We start from the raw sequence: 14,998 nt of genomic DNA on the forward strand, positions 1-14,998 counted from the left end.
AACCATCTTAATAAATTCGGCATGCGATAAAGAGCCATGCATAGAGAAATAGCCATTATTTTGCATGAACCTATCTAGTCATGATCATCTGTTCTACTAGCTCGAGATTAGCAAGAGCCCAAGCACACCTAGCCATTCAACACTCCATCAGAATATATGCCACCAGGAATCCGGTCACCCATAGAGAACACAATTAGGGTCATCTATCATATTCCTCTGGTCAAGTATGTCAACACTTGGAATGGAGTGATGGGATAATGTCCACCAGGAAGATGAACATTTTTTATGGGACCTGAATTCCCCATAGTTTCATCCAATCATGAATCACGTAGAAACAAATAAGCCCTCACGATCCAGTCTGGTGTTTTGCCATCATGTGGTATGTTGATCACATAGAAAAAAACTCCTTTTTCTCGAATGCCCAAGACCAAAAATTCGGTATGTTCCTAGTACAGAGGGGAGTGCTCAATATAATCGACACATCCATAGCCAAAAAGGTTGCACGAATTTCAATAAGGTCACTAACCCAAAACAGATTACTAGTGGGAGCAGCGATGATGGGTCTCATTGTCCCCTCTCTCGGGTGCCAAGTATGACCACGAATTTCAGTCGTCCACCCATCGCCAATTCTCCTAATTAAGCCTTGAACCAACACACCTCGTCCTTCTACAATCGACCTCCAAATCTGTGATGGATGGGACCCCAATAGTGCTTCCAGTAAAGAGGAATTTGCGAAATAAAATGCTTTCAAAATACGTGCACTCAAAGAACTATGATCCTGGATAATTCTCAAAGATTGTCGAATGAGAGGAGAGAGATTGAAAAACTCCAGGACTCTGAACCCTAGTCCTCCCATGGCTTTGGGTCTGGTCATAACATCCCAAGCAACCCATGCCACTTTCCTTTTTCCATGTTTGCTTCCCTACTAAAACTTACTGATCATGGAATCCAAATGTTAACATGACCCCCTAGGTAACTTAAAACATCCCATAGAATATACAGGTATAGCTTGTACCACGTATTTGATGAGCACCTCTTTCCCTTCACTAAAAGTAAGTTTTCCAACAATCCATGTTTTATTCCAATTCCTGCCTTCAAAAATTTGAAGATGCCATTTTTTTATCTTCCCACTTCAGAAGGCATGCCCAAGTAATTTTCAGTAAGACTCTCATTCCGGACATTCAAAGTTTGCTTGACTTCCTCTCTAATACTTTGAGGACAACCTTTGATAAAGAAAACCAATGATTTATCCCTATTTGTTCTCTGACCTGAACCATCACAACAAGTTTCCAAAAGGTGTGATATTTCCCCCGTCCCTACTTTGCTCGCTTTAGAAAACAGCGGGCTGTCATCCGCAAAAAGAAAATGGTTCGTCGGGGGTGCTGACTGAGCCACTTGAATCCCATTGAGCTGAGATGACTAATTATTAACCGTGAGGAGGCACGTGAGGCCCTCTGCTCCAACTAGAAGAGGTAGAGTGAAATAGGATCTCCTTGATGGATATCTCTTGAAGGTTTAAAATTTTCAAGTCTTTCACCATACTGAAAGTGTGACCGAGCTTACCATGCCCATTACCAGTGCAGAATCAAGCTTCTCCAAGACGGCCAATATGCCCACTATACTCTATCGTAGGCCTTCATCATATCTAGCTTCAAAACACGGGTCCTATGTTTTTTAGCCTTATTCCTTGTTCATAAAGTGCAAACATTCATAAGCATGTATTATATTATCAGTAACTAGGCATCATGGAACAAAAATGGGTTGCTCCTCAGAGATGATGTCTGGTAAGATTTGCTTCAAAACTCACGGCGATAGGTAGCGGCTCCTTCACACAAGGAGCCACCCCAACTGGGCCGACCCACTTGCAGTTCAACAGTGAATAATTCTAAAAAAACAAGTGCGCAAGGAATAGAACACATGATAGCCAGCTTGTTTTCGGGTGTGGCAAGCCAGTTGAGCTGATAATGTTTGGTGCCTAATAACTAACACGGGACATGAAGAAATATAAGCAGCTACAAATCTAAGCCTTTTTTTTTGAAATTTCAAAAACATGATTTTCTTTGCAAGAAAGAAAAGGAAATATTTTTTATAGCGTGAATCTTGTTCAACACTATGAACAAATTATTAAAAAATCAATGCGAATGCAAACACTTTTTGAAAAGTCTTGAATATTTTTTTCACCATGAACCTTTTTCAAAATTCTGAATAAATCTTTAAAAACAAAATGAAAATGCAAACACTTTTTCAAAAGTCTTGAATATTTTTTGAAAACATGATTTTTTTTAATCTTTGAAGATTTTATTACAAATGGGAACACCTTTAAAAATTTGAATGAATTTTGAAAATGTGAATGTTTTCTGAAAACAAGAGCATTTGTTGAAACTCCGAATAAAATTTGAAAAATCAAACATTTTTTGGATATGTAAAGAAATTTTGAACCCAGGAAGATTTGTTGAAATTCCGAACACAATCTGAAAATCCAAGCATTTTTAAATTTTGTGAACAGTTTTTGAGAACATGACCATTTTTATAAACATGTATTTTTTGAAAATAGACGCAAACTAATTTTTGGGATGTGGAACATTTTTGGGGAAAATGAACACATTTTTTATTCCAAAAAAATTAGAACAGAAACAAAAAATTTAATTTCGAAACATTTACTTAAAAAACTGATCAATTTTGAATTTATAAATAATAGAAAAGAAACAAGACAAAAAATAAAAAGGAAAGAAAACACACAAAAAAAACGGTTCAGGGAAGGTTCTAGAAACTTACCAAAACCGGTTGCTCGCAATCGAGGTGATCCGGCCCGTGTGCAAAAGATTGACAACCTGACATAATAAACGCAAGGGCTATATGTCGCACGTACCTATTTCTAATATGAGTTGCCTATAGGCAACGACTAGAGGGGTAGTCCATTAGAGTGGTTTGTCCGTTGCACGTTGTAGGTTCGCTCTACTATGGTTTTCTTCATTTTCTTTCTTTTTTATTTTATCTTTGGTTTCATTTGTTTTCTCCGCCTTTTTCTTTGGGTATTTTTTCTTCATTTATTTCTTCTGTTTTTCATTCTTTATTTGTGATAATTTGGTTTTCTGTTGTTTCTATCCTGGTTTCCTTTGTTTTTTTCCTTTTTTTCTTTCTTTGTCGGTTCTCTTTTTGTAACACACGTCTATTTTTTTCTCAGTACACAATGTACATTTCTCTGGCAGACGTGAAACATTTTTCTGGTACACTTTGAAATACATGATGATATTTTTTAAAATACATGTTTTGAACACTTTTTAGAATACACTTTGTACATTGTTTAATCATGACAATTTTTTTAAATAAAAATCCTTTTTGAAAATTGCACAGAATGGTAAGAACATTTTTAAATGGAAATAAAATATTTTTTAATCTATTGAATATATTTTTAAATTGACTACAACATTTTCTTAAATGTCTCAAACATTTTATTGAAATGCGGGGACATTTCCTGTAAATTTAGTGAACATTCTTTCAATGGTACAGAGCATATTTTGTTTACATTACACAATTCACGTTTACATTGAATACACATTTTTAAATTGTTTTTTTTGAAACACCGGAACAATTTTTCCTTGTCAACATGTTTCAAAGTTATCATTTTTAAAAGAATCTACACAGACTGTTTTTTAACTATGTTAACATTTTTTTTTACAAAATTTTGGTTTTAAAATTCCTTAAGTGAATGTAAGTATTGTAATATATGCGTCAAAAATATAAATTAAATAAAGAATTTCGAGTGACGTCAGCCTTACGAGCTCGCCATGTTGGTGAAACAGTTGTTTGCCTCCCAATAAGCGACACATAGCTGCTTCGGCAATAAGCGCCAGATAGGAAATCCCGTTTTTGAGGCGCTTGCCACTGTTGCAATAAGTGTTGGCGTTTCAAGCCGAAGGCCGCTTTGTTTCTTATTATTCTGGTGGCGAGAAGGGTCGTCCTATGTGCCCGGGGCAGTTTGGGCCTAACAATGCCTGAAGCGAGCAGTAGACCCACGGCAGCTATGTCTCGCCATAGGCGAGATGGAAGCTCCTCTTGCTGAAGGGAAATAGCTCTTTGCGTAAGCAACTGGGCCAACCCTTTAGCGCACCTTTAAAAGATACAGAAGAAAAAGTGGAGCGCACCAGGATTCGAGCCCGGGTCTATTGGATGAAGGGCCAAGCTTTTTTTTTTAAAAAAAATATCACAAACTTTATTCATCATATGATAGCTAGATCGTTTACATAATGGTGAAGAATAAAGTCAGGGATGACAGTTTCCCATGCTTAAGACATGCCAGAAGTAATATAATGTTTTGCTAAATTATCCGCGACCGAATTGGCCTATTGGATGAAGGGCCAAGCTTGCTAGCACCTTCGTGGGAAATACTAGGGCACGACCTATTTGACGGGGGAGAAGAGCCGGTTTTCTATTAGTTTCATCAGGTTTTTTTGTTTTTGTTTTTTCTTTCCTTTTACATTTGTTTTTCTTCGTTTCTTTCTCCACTTTTTTAATTTAGTTTCTTTTTCTTCAGTTTTACTTATTTCTTCCTCGGGTTTCATTTTGTTTTTCTTTTCTTTTCATTTTACTTCAATTTTGTTTTTTCTTTCATGGGTTTTATTGGTTTTCTTTGTTTCTCTCGGGTTTTCAATGGCTTACCAGTTTTCCCTAGTTTTTCTTTGGTTTTTCTTCGTTTCCTTCTTTAGTTTGTTGTTTTTCTCATTTTCCATGTACTTTCTTTTTTTGTTTTCCTTGGGTTTTCATAGTTTTTCTACACATTTTTGTATATATCTAAAACATTTTACCAATACTTGTTTAAGTTTCTCAAAAAAATTACTAATACATGTTTAACATTTTTTAAATATAAGTTTCATATGTTTTGAAGACATGGTCAATATTTCTTCTATAAACATTTTGGGTATATAGCTAATACAATTTTCTAATAGATGTTTAGCATTTTACATACAAGTTTAACCTTTTTTAATATATATATATATATATAGTAAATAATATTTCTATACAAATTTTTAAATGCTTGTTTAGTATATTTCCAAACCAACATTTTTTTTACTATACAGTCTACATTTTGCTACACATTTTTCAGTTTCAAAAAAATGCTTGATTGTATTAGCTTGATTAACATTTTTCACATACTTGTTCAATATTTTTTCAAATGCTTTATTAACATTTTTATATACATGATCAAATTTTGTCATCATTTAATACGTGGTCAACATTTTTATACAGATTTAACATTTTTTAAATGCTTGACTAACATTTGTGTATCTCATATTCGTATCCTATATTCATACTAAAGCATGCAACATAGAAGTAAACAACATAGATCATCAAACAGACATAGAATCGGTCACTTAAATGCATATTCCGACCACCAAAAGATTACCAACGGATGTCCAAAAGATCGCCAAAGTTCACATTATTCACATAAACGCCGGACAAGTCTAAACTAGATTACTAAAAACTTGAAATTAAAGACGGAGAGGGCGGAGCTTCACCACTTCCTCGCCAGCCCTTTGCCCTTCTGGTCGCCGGCACAGCTGTAGGAGTTGGCGGCTGGTGGGGGATCGTCCGAGTTGTCGGACGAGGAGCCGTGGTCGTTGTCATCGTCGAAGGTGTCGGAGAGGATGATGAGTCCTTTCAACCACCGGACTGAAGGAAACATGCCCTAAATGCAATAATAAAGTTGTTATTTATATTTCCTTATATCATGATAAATGTTTATTATTCATACTAGAATTGTATTAACCGAAAACTTGGTACATGTGTGAATACATAGACAAACAGAGTGTCCCTAGTATGCCTCTACTAGACTAGCTCGTTAATCAAAGATGGTTAAGTTTTCTAGCCATAGACATGTGTTGTCATTTGATGAACGGGATCACGTCATTAGAGAATGATGTGATGGACAAGACCCATCCGTTAGCTTAACACTATGATCGTTTAGTTTTATTGCTATTGCTTTCTTCATGACTTATACATGTTCCTCTGACTATGAGATTATGCAACTCCCGAATATCGGAGGAACACTTAGTGTGCTATCAAATGTCACAACGTAACTGGGTGATTATAAAGATGCTCTACAGGTGTCTTCGATGGTGTTTGTTGAGTTGGCATAGATCAAGATTATGATTTGTCACTTCGTATATCGGAGAGGTATCTCTGGGTCCTCTCGGTAATGCACATCACTATAAGCCTTGCAAGCAATGTGACTGATGAGTTAGTTGCGGGATGTTGCATTACGGAACGAGTAAAAAGACTTGCCGGTAACGAGATTGAACTAGGTATGATGATACCGACAATCGAATCTCGGGCAAGTAACATACCGATGACAAAGGGAACAACGTATGTTGTTATGCTGTTTGACCTATAAAGATCTTCGTAGAATATGTGGGAGCCAATATGAGCATCCAGGTTCCGCTATTGGTTATTGACCGGAGATGAGTCTCGGTCATGTCTACATAGTTCCCGAACCCGTAGGGTCCGCACGCTTAACGTTCGATGACTACCGGTATTATGAGTTTATGTGTTTTGATGTACCGAAGATAGTCTGGAGTCCCGGATGTGATCACGGACATGACGAGGAGTCTCGAAATGGTTGAGACATGAAGATTGATATATTGGACGATGTTATTCGAACACCGGATGAGTTCCGGGGGTCATCGGATAAATATCGGAGTGACGGGGGGTTATCGGAACCCCCGGGGGAACTAATGGGTCAACATGGGCCTTGTGTGTGTGAGAGAGAGGAGAGGGCCCTAGGGCTGGCCACCCCCCTCCCTTGAGGAGTCCGAATTGGAGTAGGAGGGGCGGCGCCCCCCTCTCTTTCCTTCTCCCTCTCTCCCTCTCCTTCCTTCCCCTCTCTTCCCTTGTTGGAAACCTACTAGGAATAAGATTCCTATTCCTAGTAGGAACCCTACTTGGGGCGCGCCCCATGAGGGCCGGCCGGCCTCCCCCTTGCTCATTTATATACGCGGGCAGGGGCACCCTAGAACACACAAGTTGACAGTTGTCTTAGCCTTGTGTGGTGCCCCCTTCACAGATTTCCACCTCGGTCATATCGTTGTAGTGCTTAGGCGAAGCCCCGCGTCGGTAACTTCATCATCACCGTCATCACGCTGTCGTGCTAACGAAACTCTCCCTCGGCCTTAACTGGATCAAGAGTACAAGGGACGTCACCGAGCTGAACGTGTGCAGATCGCGGAGGTACCATGCGTTCGGTACTTGATTGGTTGGATCGCGAAGACGTTCGACTACATCAACCGCGTTACTTAACCTTCCGCTTTCGGTCTATGAGGGTACGTGGACACACTCTCCCCTCTCGTTGCTATGCATCTCCTAGTAAATCTTGCGTGATCGTAGGATTTTTTTTGAAATACTACGTACCCCAACACGGACGGCACTGTCCTATTTTTGCTTGAATTTTGCGAGTCGAGCCTCCCCCGCCTCGCTCTAGGACTACTCAATGGAAATCTGGAGCACCTTGGCGTTCTTCTGGCGGAGCCGCCACGCGTCCGTCTCCATGATCGTAAGCGACCGGCGGTAGACCCAATCGAGGAGCTGCGCGTCCTCGTCGGGCTCCGCTTGCATCTTGTGGCGGCGGCGCACAGACTGCTCCGCCTCCTTCCTTTCCCTTTCCCATTGCCTCTCGTGGCAGGTGGCGCGCGCCTCTGATTCCGGCGTACGCGTCCGGGCCGGCGGGGCGGGCACAAGCACCTACCACTGCTCATGTGGGGGAGCAGCAGTGTTAGTGGGCAGCGGACGACGTAGGGTAGGCACGAATTACGCAGGCATGTCGGAGCTACGCACGGGTCGGGAGGGGCCAGCGCCGGCGGGGGAGCTGCATCTGCGGCGATGCTACAGATCCGGAGCTGTCCCCGGTCTCCACCTTGGACAGGTCCAAGGCGATGTAGAGGGCCAGCTCAAAGTCGGGATCCAGCTCAGAATCGGAGCGGCTGCCGGAGCTCGATATTGCACCGGATTCGATCGGAATCGGTGCGGGGAGAGGAGAGGACGGAGTGAGAGAGGAAAGTGTGAGTGAGCTAGGGATTCAGAGCCCGATGGGTTTTTTATAGGACAACCGTGTGGATTGTTGGTGGGCCGAACTTGTTAGGAGGACGCGCCCGGATGTGCCCGGACCGCCCTATGTCCGCCCCATATTTGGGCTGGATATGAGTGGCGCCGGTCAGCCTGGGCGTTTGAGGATGGTTCGATGCGCTCGGATCCGGCTGGGTCGATTTTTTGTGACTGGTCAGCTCGTCCAGACGTTTAAGACAAATTTGGGCCGGTCGGCTGTAGATGCTCTAGCAGGGCCATTAACAAACTTCCATTTTTCACAGGAAAAGAAAAAAAAGACAGGTCCTTGTTTCCGACGGGACGTACTACGTAGGTTCATTACACGCTAGACAGATCGTGAATCCCCCAGATTTCGATCCGTAATCAATAGGCATGAATGCGCGTATCGGGTCCAAATCAATTCACATACGGATTTCCCACAACGACTACTACTACCACCCCCACCTTCCTCCCTGAACCCCCCGTTACACGTCCAATCCTCCACATGCCCCCGCGCCGTGCAGCACGGCAGGAGGCGCGACAAGGGAGACGATACGGCCGGCGGCAAGTACCGCTAAATTCCGTCCTCCGCAGCGCGCCCGTTGGCCGCCTGGCCATGCCATGGCCCATGGCGGCGAGCACGAACGAGCGCGTCCTCGGCGGCGGTACTGGCTACAGTGGGCGCACGGTTGGTGAATCGCCCGTCCGTCCGCCGCCCCTTTAATTTCCCTGGCCGATGGATCGGTCGGTGTGTACTCGGCTGGCCCGTTTGCGTCCGCCGTACCACTACAGATCGCTGCGTCCATATTTGCGCTGTTCTAGGACCGCGACGGACAATTGGGACTTGCAACGCAGTTAATACGGAGCAAAGTACTTCACGAGTTTAGTGCAAAATCGTACGTACTGCTGTACATATGAATGCGAACGGTCTGAATCAGCGCCAACACACGACGTCCGCCCTGCCTTTTCTGAATCTGAAGGATCTGCAGCAGGTTCACTGTCACTCTGGATTGATCCTAGGTTGCTGCTAGTGGAGTAGCAGATTCATTCAGGTATGCTGCTGCTGTCACTTTGCATGCTCTGCCTGCCATGGCAGGCAGGAGTAGACAGTTGTGTCTTGTGTGCGTTTATCCGCAGGAAATGGAGGGATTCTGCCACTTGTGGACTCCATCCAAAGCAGAGCCACCCACAGTTTCAGTGCCACCCCTAGCTCAAAGTGAGTAGTATAAAATACACTTATGGCCATTATTAACCCAGCGTGCGCGGAATGTTTACTGCTTGGGGATCCCCACCTTCTCCTCCTCCTCCTCCAGAGTCCCCAGGCAAATCACCGCGTTTTCTATGCGCCTCTTGTCGAACGGAACGGACCCCTTTTCACCGTACCGTCGCTGACACAAATTACCGGCGATCGACGACAAACAAACAAACGCGCTGCCAACCCCGGTGGATCGGCCGATCGATCTCATCTCCACCACCTTCATGATCCCACCCCCACCACCTTCCACGGATCTGGGCTTCGTATTGTAGAACTGTAAAGCGATGGATCCAGCTTATTTTATGATGCTCGCAACGTGCCCGATCATGCATGCTCCCCATCATACCACCCTCCCTCTCTCTCCTGCACGTTGTGTCGACTTTTTATTCGTCCAATCACGGGCGCACTGCCAGTGTTATTTCAGCTCCAACAGCACGGAAAGTGACCTGCTCTTTCTTCGTTAGCACACCACTGTTCTTCTGGATTAGTATACATAATCCTTCACACACACACACACGCTCACAGTGCGGACGAACGTAAGAAAATACAGTTCAGATTGCCGTTAGCACCGGCAAAGCGTCAGGCTAGCAAAATACAGTTCTAGCACCGCAAGAAAAGTTCCCAAAACTGAACCCGAGCTAGAGCCTACAACGAGCTGATATTTTCCATATCGGGCTACACGTACGAGCCCCCACACGCAGGGTGCAGAAGTTACCAATGAGACGAGGTCACACGAGAGCCGGGGCCCGCCCCCACACACCACGAGTTTCAGTGCAAAATTAAAGCCAGCAAACAGCAGTGTGCGTGCGTGCGTGTGGTGTAGTTCGTCTCAGTTCTGTTTCAAAAAAAAAAAAAAGTTCGTCCCAGTTCCCGGCGAGCCGAGCGCCTGGCACCGAATCCCTCCCTGCTCCCATCCTACTCCTAGTTTTTACCAACCTACTGACTGACCCAGATCCCGATGCAACTAACATTCCTTAATGCCCCCTCCCCCTACCCCCCTCCCACCGTGCACGGCATGATGCACCCATGTGCCATGGATCCAGACCCAGCGGCGCTTTGTTTAGTTTAACCGCTCTGATCACTAATCATTCACGCGCAGGTTAATCGCCACTTGCTCCATCTAACCCCCTTTTTAACCGCGACGACGGCAGAGGTGGGGAGACAGCGGTAACTTCCCTCCCCTTCTTCCCTGGGCGTGGGCGATCCGCGCGCTGTGCCTCGGCCCCGGCACCGGGGTCCCCCATCTCCCAGCCAAGCCTTCTTTCCACGGCACGCCATGCCGCCTGCCGCCTGCCATGGAAGCCTCCACTGCAGACTGCCTGCCTGTACCGTCTGTCTGCACTGCACTCTGCACCGAAGCATCCATCCATGCCATGCCATGCATGGGCGCTGAGCACTGGAGATTTTTCCATAGCCTGCATGTCTGCTCACTTGCAGAACTACCTAGTAGCTACGCAACAATCTGCATAACCGCATAACGTGTGCATTTCTTCTCGCAGGACCAGTGCAATGGATAAGATGGAATCATGCATGCATGGACGGAAACGGCAAAGGGAGACGGTTCACTCACTCAAATCAAATTATAGATCTGCGGCGCAGCAGCAAGAAGCTGCTACATGCTGCTGACGACGATGTACAGTAAAAAATCCAGGCAAATACAGGTAAGGTAATCAACTACAACTACTACTAGGTGGCAATTACAGTAAGGGACTGATCGATCGAGGGATCCGTCCTGTCAACCAAGAAGATAAGTACCAGTAGGGGAAGTAAAACTGCTACTGCTGCTGGGAAAAATCAGGATTAAGGAGGTGAGGTGATAATGGTGGGAATATGTGAGCGAGCGAGTGAGTGAAAGAAAAAGTTGTTGTTGATGAATCGGTGGTTGGTTGGTTGGTTAGGCTATAATGCTTCTTTTCTTCTTTCCGGAGCATCTTTTTCCCTTGGCCTTTCTACACGGCCGGCCGGCCGGCCGGCGCCCCAGCTCTACAGTGAGTAACTTTCTAGCTACGGCTTCTCTCCCCCCTTTGCACGCCCGCTTTCGTCGCCTGCCTAGCTGCTGCTCACCGCCGGGGTCCACTCGTACCGGCCGGAGTCGAGCGGCACGCCGCGGGCCACGTCGAAGTTGTACCTGGCCACGGCGAGAGAAAGCTCTCACGTTAGAACTCCGGCGACGAAGTGGAGAATTAGAGTTTCCGCTGCTGCTAAAAGCACTTACTTGCAAGCGAACCGCCTGGCCTCGGCCTCCTCGGCGGCCGCGAAGAACTCCTCGATCTCGGCCGCCGGCGGGACCCTCGACCTCGCGGCGGGCTGGGCCTGGGCGGTCGGCGTTTGCGGCAGCGACGACCGGCCGCTGTTCTGCCCCGCCAGATCCGACTCCAGGTCGCTCAGGTCGCCGGGGAAATGGCTGGACGGCGTCGTCTCTCGCCTGAATTTTCAAAAACGGCGAGCGGGACGGGGTCAGGAGCACGGCAGGAGGCATAATTCACAAGAATTCGCTGGAAAGAAGACGGAATTCGATCTCGCACCTCTCGCGGTTGCCGCCGCTCTCCGCGTTGTTGCTCGCCGAGCCCTCCGGGGCGCCTGCCTGCAGAGCGGAGAAAGACACGGGTTTCGGTCAAAAAGGAGATCTCGAATCGTATCCGAATTCTAGGGTTTGGACCCAATTCCCTCACCTTGTTGTTGGCAGCGGCGTCGGAGCCGCACGAGAGCAGGCTCCTGTCCTGCGCCGCGGCCGACGCGTCCACGGACGACGCCGTGCTGGAGCAGCGCGACAGGCCGGCCGGGAGCGGCGGCGCCGGCCCGTGCCCGGCGGCAGCCCCCGATGCGGGCGCCGGCGGGGCCATGAACAGCATGCGGCTCCGCAGCTTCAGGTAGCAGCTCCCGCCCTGGGCGCGAGCGAGGGACGACGAGGCCGACGGCGAGCCGGGCGGCAGCGGGCGCCTCCTCTTGGAGACGACGACGTTGGCCGCGGCCGCGCGGGACCGGGTGCGGACGCCGACGGCCTGCGTGACCTCCACGCCGCCCACCGCGCCGTCCTCCGCCCTGCACTTGCGCATGTACTTCCCCATCGCCCCGCGCTCCGCCCCACGCCGCTCGCCTTTGGCCGTTTGCGTCTGCAGCGCGGCGCCGGTGGGTGGGAGGGAGGGGTATGATGCCGCTGGGCTGCTCTTTGGATTCTCTCCCCCGTCCGGAGTGCGCCCCGTGCGCGTGGGTGCGTACGCATATAACACGCCAAGGGGAAGCCGGGGGATCGGGTCCCGATCCGACGGCTAGGACCGCCCGACGGCGCCGTCAGCCGGATCTGGCCCTCGCCCCTCGAGCCGTAACGCCGTTCTGCAGACCCCCAACGGAACGTGATCATCACGGGAATGGCCTTTCCGGCGGGCGGCCACGGACGGACGAGATTGCCCCCGGTCCTCCCCGGGCGCGACACGTGGGCCGGGCCGGATCCGACGGCTCCCGTCGCGCCTGGGCGGGGGTTAAGATGGATTTGAAACTGATGGCAGGGGGTTAACTCGACGTTCGGATTTGGAGAGGGCCGTTGCATGCGTGACTTGCGCTTGGACGGACGAGGGCCGGGCCCGCGGGCGGGCTTGCCGGAAGAGAGAAAGAAACAGATTTTTACAGATGGGCTGGCTGGTGGGCCTCCCCTCCCTGGGTGCTGGGTGGGTTGTGGGTTCTGCCCTGCAACTGCGGGCGGATCGGATGGTAACTGTCGAAAGGCTTCCCCGGAAAAGCGTGGGGGTCGGCGGCAGGTTCAGATTCCGTCTGCCGTCGTCGTCGGCCGCGCGGTGACGTGTGTTGCGCACCCCCTGATCTGCTTTCGTCCCTCGGCCTCGGGACGCCCGTCGGCTGGGTCTGCCTGCAATCCACTCCACTCCACTCCACACGTGATGATGCGAGCGGCGGTTGAAGCCGAAGGCTGCGTACGAGGATCGCCGGTAGCGGCAGGTATTGTCAGGCTTGCTTTCTGCGAAGTGGTTAATTCAGTTAAGTGAAATGGCAAATGTGTTCAAATGTGGCCAGCCGTGTAACGAAAAAACTGCATCGACCAGCGCGGCAGGTTCGCGGAGTACCGTACGCGGGACGACATCGCAGGTCGGTCGCCGCACCGGCGGCTTTGGCAGGGAGCCCCCGGATCTACCGCCCCTTGGCAGGCGCGTGGCGTGAGTTCGGTGGGTGGAGTCGCCCACCGCGCGCGGGCCAGGCGCGCACGGGCCGCGGTGCCGCCGGTGGTTGATCGTCGCGGGGGGTCGGCCACGGTGATATTTTTGGCATACTGACGACTGGCGGATGGATGCCTGGTTGCGCGCAGTGCCTGGTCGTATGCGTGATCCATGAGCGACGACGACAGCGCTGCGGCTGTCCCCTCTGGTTTTGGATGCTTTGTGTTACCGCGCAAAGATCCAACGTGAATTAATGAGATGCTAGCTCATGCCGTGCGTTTCCTTAGGTAAACTAGCTGCCCATCGGTAACAAGACAAGCTTGTCCCTGACTGAACATAGCAACTGCTAACCAGTACTCTACTCAGGTGCTTTTTTGACACCCATGCGCGGGCAGAGAAAAATGTCCGGCGAATACCAAATAACATGGGAACCGGTAAAGATCATGTGAAAAATAAGTTTCTAAACTACTTGAAATTCCCCAAGTGGTATAGTATGTTGTTGCGAAAAAAAAGGTATAGTATGTTGGGGAGAGGATGTTCTTCAAACATGCCAGATTACCCTCTAATAGTAGAGACTTTTTTTATTTGGGTATTGGAGATGGAACACAATAAAAATTTTGATTTAGTTGATATTTGGCAAGATTTGATTTGATTGAGTTTAACGCAGGACATAGGGAGGGGTAGCCACATGAGAAAAAATCCAAACAAGCGAGGGGCGGGGGAGGGGAACATACAACGGCCAATTCCCCTCTAATAGTAGAGATAACTGATCATGAATATATATTTTTATCTCCCATGTGAATATGAGTTTAGAACTTACAGTTTTACATGTTTATAGAAAATGAACTTTTGCAACAAGCATGTTTGGTTGTAGAATTTTCTGAAACGTTGAAACATGGTTTTCACGGAGTTGCCAAAGTAACTTAGTTTCTATCAGGTACTTTCTCGCGTCGCCCCGCTGGGTAGTCGGCTGAGTCGCCACCCAATTTCCCTCCGCGTCAGACCCCACACTCTCGTCGTTACTGATGGATACCAGTTGGCCAAGTCTCCTCGGCCGGGTACGTTGATGGGCTTTGGGTTGAAGAGAACCAGGAGCTCCGGCCCCTCTCTTGGCATCAGGCATGTCCAAAAAGCCTTATGAATGCCCTAGGTTTGATCTCAGAGGTGGCATGAAACTTTGGGTTTGTTGAAGCTCCGGATTTTGCCCATAGGCTCCACTTTTTGGCAGAACCAGTTCGTTTTGGTCGCGTCATGGGAGGAAACTCCTATAGTATCTTTCATGCTCCCCCTGCGACTTATTCTCCTCCAAATTGACACCTCTCCATCCAAAAGCACTCCTGGAGCCCTTTAGCCCTTGGGGTTTTGATATCAGGTAGTCCACTCATATGGTTCTTCTTTACCGCACTTATTTCGTTGGTTCCTGGGTATCTACCCCTAAGAATCGCCATATAAGCCATCCTTCGTTGAGCGAGTGGAAGGATGATGAACTCCTCGGGTAATCCCA

The 14,998-nt window shown here is 47.9% G+C and overlaps 1 protein-coding gene across 1 annotated transcript; it reads right to left on the reverse strand.

The window, feature by feature from the left end:
* Positions 1 to 10,894: 10,894 nt before the first annotated feature.
* LOC125514748 (cyclin-dependent kinase inhibitor 1) lies at positions 10,895 to 12,538 on the reverse strand. The gene is made up of 4 exons (XM_048680101.2): positions 12,001 to 12,538; positions 11,854 to 11,912; positions 11,544 to 11,753; positions 10,895 to 11,456 (listed from the first exon to the last, which is right to left on the reverse strand). Exons 1-4 carry the CDS (start codon positions 12,394 to 12,396, stop codon positions 11,378 to 11,380), a joined length of 744 nt encoding a protein of 247 aa, XP_048536058.1. The 5' UTR covers positions 12,397 to 12,538; the 3' UTR covers positions 10,895 to 11,377.
* Between the last annotated feature and the right edge of the window lie 2,460 nt (positions 12,539 to 14,998).

This window comes from Triticum urartu, chromosome 6A (genome assembly GCF_056163025.1).
Source record: "Triticum urartu cultivar PI428250 chromosome 6A, HENAU_Tu73, whole genome shotgun sequence".
Lineage (NCBI taxonomy): Eukaryota > Viridiplantae > Streptophyta > Magnoliopsida > Poales > Poaceae > Triticum > Triticum urartu.

Bases quoted from the DNA above. Each gene is read 5' to 3' on its own strand.
- LOC125514748 (XM_048680101.2), bottom strand. From the start codon at position 12,396: ATGGGGAAGTACATGCGCAAGTGCAGGGCGGAGGACGGCGCGGTGGGC. The intron at 11,913-12,000 runs GTGAGGGAATTG...TCCGCTCTGCAG, and splicing joins ACGCCGCTGCCAACAACAAG to GCAGGCGCCCCGGAGGGCTC. The intron at 11,457-11,543 runs GTAAGTGCTTTT...CGCCGTGGCCAG, and splicing joins GCCAGGCGGTTCGCTTGCAA to GTACAACTTCGACGTGGCCC.